The following is a 17,201-nucleotide window of genomic DNA, read 5'->3' on the forward strand; positions in this document are numbered from 1 at the left end:
AAGGAGAGGTTTGGGGCAGGAAGATAATTTAGAAGATTGCAATAATCTGGGCAGACGGTGGTGTGAGTCTGAGCTAATGGGATGCTCATGTGAGTAGAGGACAAGTACAGAAAATATTATAAGATTGGAAAGGCAAGATTAGGCAACTGATTGCAGTTGTGGAAGGAGAGTGAGGCTTCTAGAGCAGCCAGATTCTGAATTTGGAAGACCAGAAATAGGAAAGCTGGGTAGAAAGGTGGGTTTGGGAAGGGGGAAAGAAGATGCCTTTTTTTTGTTCTTGATGAGTCTGAAATGACTTTTTGTTCGTGTTGAGTAGTATGAAAATTATTAACATTTTCTCCATCACTTTCTTTTGTCTAGATGATCAACAAAGCAATAAGCCAAGTCCTGATTTATACTATTTGCTGATTTTTAAGGTATAAATGCTCACATTGAAAAACTTAACAACGGGCCAAGAGGTGGCTCCATGGCACTCTTGGGAGATGCCTTTCAAAGTCAACGTTTTGTGATTCGGCAATTTGTCAGAGAAGGCTTTTCAGAGGAAGTGGAAATTGAGCTGGGTCTTGAATTAGAAATAGGGGTGGGGAGAGAAGGGAAGGATAATATGAGGAAAGATTTAGAAGAAGTAATGAAGAGCATATGTTGGGGTTAGGGTATGGTATATATGTGAAGAGACAAAGGGGAGAATGGTAGGGAAAGCAACCTAGCTAGAGTGTGGGGACATTGTTTCCTATGACTGGCTGGGAGGTTCATAGTTTTCCAATTGATTCTAGCCTTCAAAGACCATTGATTCAAATTCCTCATTTTTACAGATGAGAAAAACTGAGTCCCATTGACTTTCAATGACTTGCCTTAGATTACACAGGTTAATTGGTTTTGGGGGCAGGATTTGAACCCAAGCCCTCTGATTCTAGAACCAGTGCCCTTCCCACTATATCCCATTGCCTCTCTAAATCACCTACTGCGATGTAAACCTTCCTTTTTATAGATGGGAAAATTGGGGCCAAAGAAGGGATGTCACTCTCACATGGTCACACAGGTAGTGGGAAAGCTGAGATTTGAACTCAGGTACTCTCACTTCAAATTCAGTATTCTTTCCTTGCAATACACTGAAATTTGGAGTAAAATCCTCAAAGGTAGGGACCATTTTGTTTCTGACTTTATGTCCCCAGAATATGACATATAGTAGTAGGTATTTAATAAATTTAATAAAATAAAATTTAATAAATTTTTAATGGAGTTACTGTGAACCCCCCTAGCCTATTGACGATGGTGGTGGTGAGGACTAGCAAGTAAATATAACGTTTTAAGGTTTGCAAAATGCTTTACATACATTATATGTTATATCTCCCTCCCAATAGTCTTGTGAGATAAATGTTATTTTTATCCCCATTTTAAAGAAGAGGAAATAGAGGCTGAAAGAAATTAAATGACTAAGGGCCATACAACTATGTCTGAGACAAGATGAGAATCAAGACTTGCTGATTTCAAACCTAGTACTCTATTTGCTGTGGTCCCTAGCTGCTTAGGGGATTTGGGAGCAGTGGAGAAGGTCAGAGACTGGGGGAAATTGAGGGACGAGGAAGAGAGAAAAGGACTGAGTGAAGTCTTCTGGAGAGAGCTAGGGTTTCTCCTTTCCAAGCTTCATTTGGTCTTGCAAGGCTGCTCACTCTGACTTATCTCCGGCAGCCCAGGGCAAACCATTCAGTCAGCCATATTTTCAGATGTTTGATGAGCACAGTTCAGATACATGATATGCCTGTAGACACAAGACACCCAGCCAGCTTCTCATCCTCCACTGCCTTGTGAACCTGTTTGTCCGGTTCTTGAAGAGGACCATTACATCAGGGCAGTAATGCCGTGATATGCCAGTGAATTGGATTTAAGAGAGGGAGGGTTTGGCAAGGTCACCTGCCTCACTTTCCCCTTCAGAGCCTTCCGAGTCACCTCCCTGAAGGACAAACAACAACCTCTGTGAGTAAAGTGGCCCACAAACTGGAACTGATCAATTAGAAAACGAATTTCTCCCTCCCTCCCTTCTTCCTTCCCTCTCTCCTTTCCTCTCTCCCTCTTTCCCTCCATCCTTCCCTCTCTCCCTCCCTTCCTTCCTTCTTCCTTTTCTTCTTTTCTTCCTTTCTTCCTTTCTTCCTTCCTTCCTTCCTTCCTTCCTTCCTTCCTTCCTTCCTTCCTTCCTTCCTTCCTTCTTTTCTTCCTTCCTTCCTTTCTCCATCCCTTCCTCATTCCTCAAAAGCTCCACCCAGGCAGACAGCAACAAGACAAGCTGAGGAGAGAGAGAGAGGAAAAGATTTCCAAGTCCTTCACTCTGGGTAGCACCACGGACAGAGATCACAGGGACTCAAACTTTCTCATTAACGTGACTGATCTCTGGCTGAAGGTCAAATTAGATTCCACAAATATTTATTGTGTGCAAGGCGGTGTAACAGGCACTGGGGAGAGAAGGCAAAAATGAAAAATCCCTGTCCTCAGGGATCCATTATGCTACTGGTGGGGTCATTGCTAAGGCAAGAAGAAGCCAATCTATCAAGCCATGTTGGCCCAGATATCTTGGGGATATCTTGGGAACAATGGATACATCGGAGGGTTAAAGCAACTTCTTGATGTGGCCAAGGCATGGACCTTCTGCCAAGCCATCTACCTTCACTGGGTCACAGGCTGATTCCCACACCTGGAGCTCTGCCAACAGAACAAAAATGACCCCTCATGAAATTATGGGGATTGGTCAACTTTTAATGCATTAATATGACCTTGGAAAAGTCACTGAAGTATGTCTGGGTCTCAGTTTCCTCATCTGAAAAGTGGGAACAGTAAAAACAACTCTATTCATGCCTTCTACTAAAGCTAGATAATGAGGCTGTGTTAGGACATATTTCTTATTTTCTTGTTTTTTAGTCAAGTTCAATTCTTTGTGACCCCATTTGGGTTTTCTTGGCAAAGATACTAGAGTGGTTTATCATTTCCTTCACCAGCTCATTTGACAGATGAGGAGATTGAGGCAAACAGAGTTAAGTGGCTTACCCAGGGTCACGTGGATAATAAATATCTGAGGTCATATTTGACCTTAGAAAGATGAGGCTTCCTGACCCCAGACTCAGTATTCTATGTATTGTACCACCTACCTGTTCCCAAGGATGAATGTAAAGTAGAGCATTTCCTCATTTCCTTTTACTTATTTCTGTCTATCCCCTCTTCTAATTCTCTTTTCTTAAAACTGATACTAAGAAAGGACTTTGGAATCTGAAATCTAGGGAGATCTTCAAACAGGTGTGGTTCCCAGGGAGATAAACAGAGTCATCGTAACCCTTCTTAGGACTGGGTAAAGCAATGTATCATGATCCCACAGACTCTCTGGGCTTAGACTCCCTATTGGCTTAGAAAACATTAACATTGTCTATGTTCTATCACTTTTCATTTATTTTGTTAACTATTTCCCAATTACAGTTAATTTGGTTCTTCCCCCACTTCTGTGTTAACAGCCTGCCAGAGCACTGTGTTGGAAACCTTTGGTGGGAGGGAAGTGTTGGAACCAGCGCCAACAGGCCTTCGGGAAACACTTTAAGTCAGGACTTTGTTTATTATTTTGTTGAATGTCCAGACTCGAGGTGATGGAGAAAATGTGAATAGTACTGATTCAATTTAAGGATAAACTTAAGTCTATTCTTCCCCCATTCCCCCTCCCCTAGCTTTTGTTAAACATTTATGGATGGTTGCAATGTTAGTTATTTAAAATCTGAATCACTGATTAGAATGGATTTCCCATAAAGGGATAATGTTCAAGGGGGGAAGCCTGATGGAGGAGGGGATGGGGATGAGCAAGGAATATGGGCTCAGAGAATCCATCAAACTCAGTTTATTTCCTTGTCATTAGTAGTTCTGGGAAAACCTATCTCTGGAAGGATTTTGAAACTAATGGCCAAAGGTCATTCATTCATTAATTCAATAAGAATCTATTAAAACCGTAAGCCTAGGACTGTGGTAAGTGCTAAAGATACAAACATCAATGAAATCATCCTTCCTGTTAAAGATTAGACATTCTGTTGAAGGAAGCCCCATAGACACATAACTAAATGTGAAATGCACACAAAATGAGTACAAAGAATTTTGGGAGAGGCGTTAATAACTGGGGAGCGTGTGTGTGTGTGTGTGTGTGTGTGTGTGTGTGTGTAAAAGCCTTATGTGTAAGATGGAGCTTGATATCCCAAGAGACAGAACTGAGGCTACGTTCTCTACAAAGGCATTGAGGGAGAATGACAAGTAATCCAGTTTAGCTAGAGTGTCCAGTGTGGAAAGGGGAGGGATGGCAATAAGTCTGGAGAAGTGGGCTGGAGTCGGCTCACAGAGGATTTTCAATGCTAAAATGAAAAGCTTGTATTTTATCCTAGAGCCAAGGTAACTTCTGGGATTTCTTAAGCAGAGAAGTGATATGGTTATACTTAAAGTGTAGGAAAATCCCTTTGGCAGCCGTGTAGAGAATGGATTGGAGCGAGGGCAGGCTTAAGAAGAGAGATCAATTAGGAGGCATTTGGAATAATTGAGGGGCTGAGGACCTGAATTAGGGCGATAGCTATGTCAGCAGAGAGAAGGGAATGGATTAAAGTCTCATGGAGTTTGGGGATTTCTTGTTAGCTAAGAAGACCTCTCCCTTCTTCCCCTTCCCTTCCCAGAAAGGAAGCTATATAACTACCATGGGCTCACTGGGGAACCAGGATCTCTGCTTTCAGTGTATTTTCCCTGGGACAGGGGCCAGAGGGAGAGAACAGGAGCAAGTGACTCGAGTGTCTGACCTATAACCACGTGTTTTGACTCTGCAATGGGACATCCTTTTCTTCTGACTCCCAGGAATGGGATTCTCAGCCAGGTATTCCTTTAGCTTGTCTCGGGTTATTAGGGAAGCCCAGGCTATTTCACTTTCCTTAACTGGAGTTACTCAACCTTAGCTCTCACAGGCACCTGTAAGGATGCTCATAGCTAACTGATGCTTACAAAGAAACACCGTCTTCATCACTGTAAATACCAATAAGACTGGGAACAGGAGCTTTGTCTCCTCCTTTTTCTGTCTCTCTCCTAGCACGGGTTAGGATCATGAGACCAAAAATTTAGGGGCAAAGGGACACTAGAGTTCATTTGTTCACCTGATGCAATCTCCTCCCTTTAAAAATGAGGAAAACGAGTCCCCAAGAAGGAACGTTATTTGCTCGTGGTCATATAAGGTGGTAAGTGGTGGATCCTCAGGCTCTGGATCCTAGCACAGAGCTAGGCATCCAGAAGGCACAGATACTTAAGGTTATCTTCTTGCAGTGTCCCCCATGCTCCATTCTCAGCCTCCTAGCCAGTTCTTGTCCTTGGGTCCTGAGTTTCTCATTAGAGATAGTTTGCTTTATCTGAGTCATTATGGTCCCTCTACTATGGTCACACCCATGGTATCTCCACGAGACTAATCTATTCCCTTCTCTCTACTTAAGTAGCTCCCATTCTAATTGATATCATACTGGGAGTGTGACTCCAAGCCTCTTCCTTCATTTTTCTTTCACTTTTCCTCCCCTTTCTCTGGGAACAATAAACCAACATACAATTCTTGGAAATGAATACTGCATGAACCAGGAGATCATTATATACGTCAATACCAAGACTAAATAATGACCAACTCTGATGGACATGGCTTTTCAACAATGAGATGATTCAGATCAGTCCCAATGATCTTGTGTTGGAGAGAACCATCTACACTCAGAGAGAGGACTGTGGGAACTAAGTGCGGTTCACAACATAAGCATTTTCACTCTTTTTGTTGTTGTTTGCTTGCATTTTGTTTTTTTTCTCATTTTTTCTTTCTGGTCCAATTTGATTTTTCTTGGGTAGCAAGATAATTGTATAAATATGTATGCACATATTGGATTTAACATATGTTTCTATCATGTTTAACATAAAAAGAGAAATGAGTATTGCATGTGGAAAGCACATGCCAGTATATTCCTCCTTGGCCATCATCATCATCATATATATGACATCTTCTTGATATGATTCTCTTGGTTTTTGTATATGTATAACTGGTGTATTGTAAGCTTTTAATGATTTCTTTTCTTGGTTGGGTGGATGGATGGATGGATGGATAAATGGATGGATGGATGGATGGATGGATGGATGGAGGAATAGAGGGATAGTTTGACACCTTGCTAGCAAACTGAGAGCTTCACCCTCCAGTGAGATTTGCTATGTTGAAATCCTCATTCTTCTTGCCTCCTCCTTCTTCCCCTTAGTCTGGGATGATGAGCAAGAGAACTTGACATAATATTGTCAGAGCCCGAGTTTCCTTCTCCATCATATTGGTTGTATGTGTCTGTCCCATTAGCATAACTGGAAATTCCTAACTTCCCATGTCTGTGAAAAACTTTCTTTTCTGTCCTTGTTTCCCCAATACCTTGTGCTAAACTTTTAAAGAAGATTTACAAGAAAGGGGAAGTTTGGATATTATCCTTAAATCTATGGGAGTTGATTAGCTGAGCTCTCCTTGATTCAACCAGTAGAATAACATAGTGTTGGAAAGGATCAGAGGCAACTAATCCGACATTTACCTGAAAAAGGAATCCCTATCGCCATGTCTGGTAAAGGGTCTAGATCCTTCTTAAAGTCTCATTATGTTCCAAGGCAGTTCATTCTACTTTGGGATAATTTTAATTGTTAGGATGTTATTCCTTATCTAAAGCTAAAATCTGGCTTAATGTTAGTGACTGCTCTCTAAAGTGACTTCCAAGTTATCTCATATGTATGTACATTTATGTGACACACATGGGTATATATGCATAACATATACATGCGGATGATACACATGTGTATGTATTAAATATATGCACATCTTTCTTATGTGTGATTGTTTTCATGTTTTGCTTTAGCTTGTGAGTTTCTTAAGGGCAGGGACTATTTTTAGCTTTCTTTGAGGATCAATCAGAGATCAGTACAGATGTCTTGTCTGGGAATTGGATTTAGGTGAGGCAGAGTTGCAGAAAATCATCAGCCTCAGTTTTCCTGAGTTATTGAAGTCCAGTGGCAGAGCAAAAGTCAAGATGATAGGAGATAGCCCAGATGCAGGGGGTGATCCCATTGCCCTCTAGGATAGAATAGACCCGGGAGTAGAGCCCATCAGATGGACAGGCTCCTTTTTAAGTTTTCTAAACTGTAATCAAATTCCAGATCCTCCTTTTCACTTGGGAGAAGTCCATCCTTTCTGTAGCTTTCCCTAACCTGAATGTCTTCTCCAGCCTCTGGAGAGATTAAATGTCATATGTCATGTCCAGGGCATTCAACTAGTAATCTCATCACCCTACAGGAAAATAGCCTGGGTTTGGGAGGGTTAGGGCATGATGCAGAGAATATTGACCTCTGAGTTCAAGTCCCAGCTCAGACATTTTTAGCTATTTGATTATGAATAAACTAGCTAATTTCTTTGAACCTCAGTTTTTGCTTTTGTGAAAGGGGGATAATACTAAATATCAGTTATTATATGGGAAACTCTTTGTAAAGTGTAAGATTCTCCAGATACGTAAACCATGATCCTTTGGTACCAAAGATGTTTCCATCATCTCATCAATATGGATCCTTCTCTGTCAATGTGGATTGCAAACCCATCCCTGCTTTCTCATCTGTATAATTTTTATCCATGTATTTACATAAAACCTTCTGTAGAAGGTTCCCCCAGAACCCTAGAGATCTTCCTCTGGGCTCATGCTTCCTTTGAGAATACTATTGTTGGACTATCTACAAGTTATCCTTCTCTCTACACAAGAAACTCAACTCATGTTCCATTATTACCAATGGTGAAAGGGGAAGATAAAAAACTTTGAGAGACAGTCTTTGTCCTTGTACAAAATATACTCTAGGAGGAGGATGTGTCACATGCATAATTTCCTCAAAAATTTCAAATACTGTGACCTCACTGACTTGGACATTTCCCCCAGGAGTGCAGATGGTGACCAATCCGTGCCTATCCATCCTGTGTAACTCTTGTCCACATCCTCCTACAAGTCTTCCACAGGGCTCCATTCAATATGGCAGCCTTTCCCCTTTCCCCTGATATCTTGAGAAACCAAGGGAACACTTGGCTGTCCCCCTGGCAGTCCTCTCTCTCACCAGCCCATTTTTCCTTCCTGTCATATACTTTCTTTACGCCTATTTTTGAAGTTTATCTTTGGTTGTATTTTGTAGCCTTACCAACATCCACTCTGAGCCTCTCTATTGATTGCCCTCATGTGACATTCATTTTTACCTCTTTGGAGTCTGTGACCTTCCACATAGCCATATAACAACACCAGGAGAATTGTGATATTAAAAAGATGAACTCTTGTTTCCATGGGAAGCTACACAAATAACTCTATCACAAAAATAGGACAAGATAAGTACATATAAAAGGTACAAAATGTTTTGTGATGATTGAGGAAGGAAGAGTAATTTCTGACTGGGGCCAACTTCCTGATGGCCATCAGGAAGTTCTATGGGAGAGATGATAATAGATGGTAAGGATTCTTTGGGCAGAGACATTGAGAAGGAGCATCATTCCAGGTATAGAAAACATGATAAGCAAAATCACAGCTAGATGGGAGATCATGGAACTGTGTACAAGGGATGATGAACAGTCCAGTTTGGTTGGAAAGTGGAGTGTGTTGTGAGAGGACTTTGTCCCATTCTGAATCCCTTCCAACAGTCAGTTCCATTCAGTTGGCCATTTAATTGTTTGTTCATGACCCCGTGCAGAATACTGTTGTTGTTATTCAGTAGTTTCGATCACGTCCGACTCTTGGTGACCCCAGTGGGGTTTTCTTGGCAAAGATACCGGCGTGGTTGGCCATTTCCTTCTCCGGCATGTCAAATGCTGGTCTAGCCCGAATTCTTTCTCCAACAAGAAGCAACCCTGACTGCTCAAAGCCCCCAGTGACCTTTCCCTTCTCTGATGGCCTGTGTCCGAATCACACGTTATTACCCTTGCCTTCTCTAAAAGGGGATAATATAAATATCTTGTTTCTTTTCTAAACCAGGAGTTCTTGAAGGGGAAGAAATAGGTCTTCCATCTGCCCCATTCCCAGCCCTGGGACTGGACTAACGGGACAGATCAGTAAACTGTTGGAAGCTGATGGATTTCTTGTGAGCAGTGGGGATTAACCAATCATGAAAGTTACACAATAAGACATCCTAATGGCTCACGTTTCCAGATGCTTTAAGATTTACAAAGCACCTTCCCTCACCAAGGAAGAGAAGAAGCAAGTTTTAAGGGGCTACTCTGTGCCACGCACTGTGCTAAGCACTTTTTATACTCATTAACTCATTTGATCCTCACAACAACTTGGAAGATCGGTGCCATTATTATTATTATTATCCCCATTTGAAGATTGAGGAAAATGAGAGATGTTAAGTGTCATTCAGCTTCTAATTACCTGAGGCTGGTGCTACATAACTGTATTTGAATCACAGCTTTACAGATGAGGAAACTGAGGTTTAGAAGGGTGAAGGTGGAAAGGTCTTTGGATCGGGAACAAGACATAAGTTTGAATCCTGGCTGTTACTTAACTACCTCTGTGATTCTAGGTTATGACTTACTCAAAGTCATATAGAGTAAGCATAGAAGGACACACTTACTGTGTGATCTGAGCAAGTCACTTAACATTTGTCTGCCTCAGTTTCCTCAGCTGTAAAATGGGGATAATAATAGAATCTACCTCACAGCATTGTTGTAAGAATCAAATGAGATGCTATTTGTAAAATGCTTAACACAGTATCTTGCATTTAGTAGCTATTCAATAAATGCTTGTTCCCCTTCTTCCCAAAACTTGAATGATGATGTCTCTCAATACTTCTGTTTCTCCTCTTCATACCAGTAATCTCTGGGGGATGAGAGTTGGAGGGGACCTTAGACTTTTCTCCCCTCATTTCACCCTTAAGGAAGCTGAGGCAAAGTGAGTTGAGTCGGATAACTAGAATGGTTTGTAACTCATTGTGACTTCAAAAACTGATCGTTCCGACGCCCCATGTCATCATGCTACAATTCCTGACTCATCTCCCTACAGCTTGACTCCATCTTCTTTCTTTTCCTCCTTCAAAGCAAGAAGGAAGGTCATATCCATTCCTTCTGTCCTCAACCTTTATTGACATTGCCTGATCCCTCACTCTCATTCCCTTGGACTGCCTGCTGGTCTGAGCATTGACAGACGCTTCCTTCCTCTGGCTCATCCAATATTGAAGCAAAGCTGTTTTTCTTTCCAAAGAGCCTTCATGATACTTTTTTCCCAGTTAAAATCAATTCCGTGAACATTTATTACCGATCCACTCTTTACAAGACTTAACTAGACATAAGGAATCCAAAGGGGGAAAACATCTTGAAAAATACAACTCTACTGTGGAGGAATTGTCGGGCTGGTTGGAAGGGAGGAATATGCCCCCATATCCATGGGGGGTATAAGGAAAGCTTCTTGAAAGAATTGATATTAAGCTGAAACTTGAAAGAAGCTAAGGAGTATGAGGAAGTGGAGGTCTTGAGGGTATTTACTAAGCCTTCCAGAAGACATTGTTCCAAGACAGGGAGATATAATGAATAGTTTGAGGGATAAAAAAGAGACTATTTTGGATGGAATATGAAAAGTATGAAAGGGAACCAAATACTTCCCCCATAATCATGGTCGTAGCATTAGAATTGAGAGTAAAAGAGAGGACCTAAGGGATCATCTAGTCTACCCTGATTCGATTTTACAGAAGAGTAAACTGAGGCCCAGAGAGAGAATGAGTTGCCTAATTTCACATACCTAGTAAGTACCAGAGGCCACAGCCCTATACTATATTATATATTAAGAAGGAAAAAGTATGTACAATGAGGCAACCTCATTTCTCATTTCATTAAGTGTAGGAAGGTAGGGAAAAGAATAAGCATGTATTAAGCACTTAAGATGTGCCAGTCACTGTGTTAAGCAGTTTATTAATATTATCTCATTTGATCCTTACAATAATCCTGTGAAATAATCCTATTTTTTTCTTTTTAAAAACAATTTATTAAATCTTTTTATTTTTAAACATATGCATGGAGCGCCAGCCCTGAATTCAGGAGGATCTGAGTTCAAATATGACCTCAGATACTTAACACTTCCTAACTGTGTGACCCTAAGCAAGTCACTTAACCCTAATCGCCAAAAAAAAAAAAAAAACCCACATGCATGGATAATTTTTCAACAATGACCCTTGCAAACCTTGTGTTCCAAATTCCCCTCCTTACCTCTTCCCTAGACGGCAAGTAATTCAATATATGTTAAACATGTGCAATTCTTTTATATATATTTCCACAGTTATTACACTGCACAAAAAGAAGATCAAAAAAGAAAAAAATTGAGAAAGACAATAAAATGCAAGCAAACACTACAAAAGAAGTGAAATACCATGTTGTGATCCACACTCAGTCCCCACGGTCCTCTCTCTGGGGGTAGATGGCTCTCTTCATCACAAGACCATTAGAACTGGCCTGGACCATCTCATTGTTGAAGAGATCCACATCCATCAGAATTGATCATCATATGGTCTTCTTGTTGCCATGTTCAATAATCTCCTGGTGCTGCTCATTTCACTCAACATCAGTTCATGTAAATCTCCCCAGGCCTTTCTGAAATCATCCTGCTGATTGTTTCTTATAGAACAATAATATTCCATAACATTCATATACGATAACTCACTCAGCCATTCTCCAACTGATGAGCTCAGTTTCTTGCTTAATTTCCAGTTTCTTGGGTGCTATTTTAAAATTCATTTTATAGTTGAGGAAACTGAGGCAGGCAGAGATTCAGTGATTTGCTCAGTCACACAGTATCTGATGCTGAATTTGAATTCAGTTCTTTTGGACTCCAGGAACAGCGCTCTCTCCACTGTATTGTCTAGCTTTCTAGAATTATCGACTTAGCAACTATGTGGAAAATGAATTAGCGAGGAGAGAGGTTGGATGTGGGCAGATCAATTAGGGAAAAGGAAAATGGGCTTCCGTTCCAGGAGCAGGAGTTATGATTCATTCATTCATTCATTGTATTAGAGCATGGTTTCTCCCTGATAATGTGATTTCTATGAAACTGGATGCTTTATATCAAGAGGGTTTTGCAAAAGTCCAAGGGGGAGGAAATGAGGTCCTGAAGTAAGGTGGCGACTATGTGAGACAAGAGAAGTGAATGGATAGGAGAGGTATTTGTGCAGATAGATTGACTGAGCTTTCGTTGTCAAGTGAATAGGGAGGGGAGTGTTGGAGATAATTCCTAAATTTGCAATCTAGGTAAAGGGGAGGACGATTGTGTCCCAGACAAAAAAAGGGAAGACAGGAAGAGGAGAAGGTGATTCAGGAGGAAACATGAGTTCTGTTTTAGGCTGTTGAGTTTGTGATGCTTATGGGATGCCTACATGGAGATATTTTCTCCACTAGCTGTCAAATCAATAGTCCTAAACCACACTGTTTAAGAAATGAGATGTTTACTCTGAGGTACCACTAGATTGGTTAAGATGACAGGAAAAGATAATGATGAATGTTGAGGGGAATGTGGGAAAATTGGGACACTGATACATTGTTAGTGGAGTTGTGAACTTATCCAACCATTCTGGAGAGCAGTCTGGAGCTATCCCCACAAAGATATCAAACTGTGCACATCCTTTCTACTGGACTTGTATCCTAAAGAGATCATAAAAGAGGGAAAGAAACTCACATGTACAAAAATGTTTGTGGCAATCCTTTTTGTAATGGCAAAAAACTGGAAATTGAGTGGATGCCCATCAATTGGGGAACGGTTGGGTAAATTGTGATATATGAATGTTATGGAATATTATTGTTCTGTAAGAAATGACCAGCAGGAGGAATACAGAGAGGCTTGGAGAGACACAGCAACTGATGGTAAGGGAAGTGAGTAGAAGCAACAAGAAGATTAAGCAATGATCAATTCTGACGGACGTGGCTCTTTTCAACAATGAAGTGATTCAGGCCAGTTCCAATGGTCATGTGATGGAGAGAGCCATCTGCACCCAGAGAGGGAACCATGGGAACTGAGTGGGGACCACAACATAGCATTTCACCATTTTTCTTGTTGTTTGCTTGCTTTTTGTTTTCTTTCTCATTTTTCTTTTTTGATCTGATTTTTCTTGTGCAACATGATAAATATGGAAAGATGTATAGAAGAATTTCACATTGTATTACTTGCCATCTAGGAGTTTTGCAGGAGTGAATGTTGAAAACTATCTTTGCATATATTTTTAAAATAAAAAGCTATTATTTAAAAAAGCAGAAAAGGAAATGAAATGCTCAGAACCTCATGACCTCTATTTTTCTCCTTACTACAATCCAATCTAAGGCTGTGGTCTCTGCTATTTAGAAAGTGTATGACCTTAAGCAATTCATTTCTCTGAGACTCAAGGAGAGGGATTGATGCTTAGAAAAGAGATCTATGGATTTGCAAGTCACCTACCTGCGATTTGAACTTACAGATGTTGGCTAGATCCCCAAAAGACAGGATCTAGAGAATGTCTAGAACAAATCCATGAAATATAGCGGAACATCAGGGCTGGGACTTGATGGTCCTATGATGGACCAATTGGACAGGTAGGAAGAGAAGCAAGAGAGCAGATAGTGCTAAGGACTGGAGATACAAATAGAAGAACTCACATTTGGTCCTTTTTGTTCCTTCATCTATAAAAAGAGACTGGGGATTTTAATCAGTGAGGTTTATTTCAGCTCTAAATCTGTGAAATTATGGTCCTATGGAAAATTTCGGGTTTCTTTGGTGTGGAAACTCCTCCATCAGGGCAGACCAAAGCCCATTTATAAACAGATCATTAAATGTCTGTTATTTCCCTATACCAATGAGCCATAGATCCAGCCCCCTTTTCCTCTCCTTAGCCTGGAGTTCATTTAATGACTGCTCATGATCACATAGCTAATAAGTATCAGAAATAGGCTTTAAACCCAGGTCTTCTTGGATCTGAAATGAGAACTCACCTTCTTGGACACACAGCAGACCCTTAATAATGCCTAATAAAATTGGGTGCTGAACCAGATCGAAAGCTTCTGCAAGCAGGAACTTGGGTTAATTTTTATTCAGGGACTCGTGCTCCTGTGAGTTCACCAATAATTTGCAAACAATATGAGAAAAGCCTTAAAAGTTGAAAAAGCTTGATGTATCTCTTCCCCTTGCTCCCCAGCACCCCATGCACAGAGACTCTGGGCTTCTATCTGGGGTGATAGAATCTGAGAGCTGGAAGGGACCATCTAGGTTGGGGGTTCTTGACTGGGGGTCCCTGGACCCCCGGGATAGATTTCAAGGGATCCATAAATTTGGAGGAGTTTGAGGGAGATCTCTAGTGAGGATCTATCTTGGTTCTGCCTCCCGGGATCCATAAATTTTGATGGGAAAAATTACATCTTTGTTTACATCTAACTGAAGTTTAGCATTTCATTTACTTTTAAAAAAATATTCTGAGAATATTATCTGAGAATTCTGAGAATCACAACAGATGCCAAAAAGATCCCCAATCCAAAGAACTCTTCCTGATCCTCAATTTTACAGAGGAGGAAACCTCTACCCAAAAAATAAGAATAGTAAGGGATACTCCAGAGATCGCACAGATTGTGATAGAAGAAGCAAAGCTCCCCCAGGTCTTCTGACTTTAAGCCCTCTAGGAGAGGAAAGAGTTGGAGCAAACCCATGTTTAGCCCTGGAAGGGGCTTTAGGGGCAATTTACTCCAATCTTCCATACCCGTTTTACAGATGAGGAAACTGAGATCCAGAAATGGGAAGTGATTTATCCAAAGTCACACGAGTGCTAAATGGTAGGAGAAGGACTTGAATTCAAGTACCCGAGCTGCAAGCTCAGCTGCCTTTGTCTCAATTATCTGGTCCCTGTCTCTTTGCTTGTAAACTCTTTAAGGATAAGGATCCTATGGGTTTTCTGTTTGAATCCCCGGCTCCAGCACAATGCCCAGGGCTCGGCCGATTCTCATGGAATTGAATCCTGGCTGAGGACTCTTAACTGGCCACCCTAAGTCCCAGGTCCTGACAGCTTCCTTCCCCGCCAGCCCCTGTCCCCCATCCACAGGCTGGGCAGAGCGGGCTGCAGTATATTTAGCCTTGGGAGAGCGCCCAGCCACCTCTGACAGCATCCCGAAGGCAAGGAGTTATTTTTAGAGAAACAAGCACAGCTGCTAACAAATATGTGTCCTTGTGTGACTGGCCCTGGGGCCCGGGGAGGGGAGATGAGGCGGGGAGGGGGGGACAGGTATCTTCCCACCTGTGCTTTGGGAAGAGGTGAGGGGATGCTGATGGAGTCAAACCCAGCCCTTCGGACCAGAGCAAGTTCCTGAACAATGTCCTCCACTGTCAAATGATGGACTATTAAGCACCTACTATGTGCAGGCAAGGTATAAAAGTGGGCAGCTTCTGAGGATGGAGGAACACTAAGGCTTCCCACGTTTGTGGGTCTGCCTCGGATTTCCCAGTCTCTGAAATCCCTCCTCCTTTGGATCTCAAACTAGCGTCCGGGTTCAAATCAGAGTTTTTTCCTGCTGTGTCGGAATGTTTATAAATTAGATGCAGATCACATAGAAATGAACAGTCCGTGTCCTGGGGGAGGGTCTGGCGGCCTTCCTGCCAGGGAGGGGAGGAGGAGCTGGCCAGGCCGGGCTTTAACCCCCTTCTTGTGACCCCCCTGCAGATCTTCCACATGACCTACGACCTGGCGAGCGCCGTGGTCCGGATCGTGAACCTCATCGGGATGATGCTCCTGCTCTGCCACTGGGACGGCTGCCTCCAGTTCCTGGTGCCCATGCTGCAGGACTTTCCCGGGGACTGCTGGGTGTCCCTCAACCGCATGGTGGTAAGTCGGGCCTTCCCGGCCAGAGAGCGTTTCTGGGGGCTTCTTCCTGGGGACGGGAGCCCGGCTCGCAGTCACGACATCACCAAGCTGTTTTAGGGGAGGAAGAGAACCCAGAGCCCTCTCTCTGCCTGAAAAAGGCTGGTATTCATCTAGAAATTTATAGGCATTCTCCCTCTGGATCCCGTGAGGTAGGTGCCATTATCAGATGAAGAAACCAAGGCTGAGGAGTTAAGTCACTCGCCTCCTGTCACCCAGCTAGGAAATGTCCAAGGCAAGATCTGAGCTCCGATTTTCCTGACTCCAGGTCCAGGCATTCTATCCACCGGGACACGTAGCTGCCTATGGAAGGGGGGGAACTCCCTTATAATCAGTGACACATTCAATCAATCAATCAATAAACATTTATTGCATTACACCGTCCCCAGCGAGCCGCCCTTTGCCCTGCTCTCTGAAGACATTCGATAAGGGCTGGCGACCTGTAGCCCGTCCCTTTTCGGCTCTGGAACATTGCTAATTATTAGGTTGCTTCAGTTTGCCTCTGGGATTTGGGTCCTTCCTTCTAGGGCCAAGCAGAATAAGGTGAGCCCCTCTTCCATATCCCTTTAAACCCTCAGCCGGATCCAAATAAAAATCCCCAGATCCTTCACAGGCTTCCTGGGACCTGGACTGAACTCCCCGGCAACTTCCTTTCACATTGTCCAGCTTATCAATCAGTGTGCTTCCTGCTGTGGCAATGGCCTTGCCGCCCCTTCTTTCGTGCACGTGGCATCTTCACGGAGCCCCATCCCTTTGAACCCTTCTGCCCTCCGAGCCCACAGCGGAGCCCGACGGTTCTAAAACCAGAAAGAAGCCTTAAGAGATCAGCCAGCCCCCAGCCCCTTATGTGACAGAGCAAGAAACTGAGGTTCAGCAAAGACGAGGGCCTTGTCCAGGGTCCTGAACCTGTGGCAACACGATTCCCTGATACGAAACCCAGAGCTCTCACTATTATATGTTGTTGGGCGTTGGGTCTTTTTTCCTCTGGATCTCTCTTTTGGGGGGTCCAGGATCCAAATCCAGGACCAGTTCAGGGCCACATCTACCTCTGGTCTCCGCAGACAACATTCACAGCTCCGCTCCCAAGGTGCCCAAGCCCAACACATCCCTGGCTGATAATAATAGGCTGGCCAAGCAGAGCCGGGACTAGGAACTATGATACCTCGGAGGGCTGTAGGTGGAGAATAATTGAATTATGACTGTAATGAGCTGGGGAAGGGGTACAGGGTGATTCTGTCCCTGCCCGGAGACCAACCCAAAGGGCTTGATGGAGAGAAGGCTCTTTA

General features: G+C 42.7%; 1 protein-coding gene across 1 annotated transcript in view; it reads left to right on the top strand.

Moving 5' to 3' along the window:
* The window catches only part of HCN4 (hyperpolarization activated cyclic nucleotide gated potassium channel 4), a 73,371-nt gene that overhangs the window by 32,737 nt on the left and 23,433 nt on the right, over positions 1-17,201 (top strand). The window contains exon 2 of the mRNA XM_051982331.1: positions 15,718-15,879. Within this exon, the coding sequence (XP_051838291.1) occupies positions 15,718-15,879 (162 nt within the window). The remainder of the gene's footprint in view (positions 1-15,717; positions 15,880-17,201) is intronic.

This window comes from Antechinus flavipes, chromosome 2 (assembly GCF_016432865.1).
Source record: "Antechinus flavipes isolate AdamAnt ecotype Samford, QLD, Australia chromosome 2, AdamAnt_v2, whole genome shotgun sequence".
NCBI lineage: Eukaryota > Metazoa > Chordata > Mammalia > Dasyuromorphia > Dasyuridae > Antechinus > Antechinus flavipes.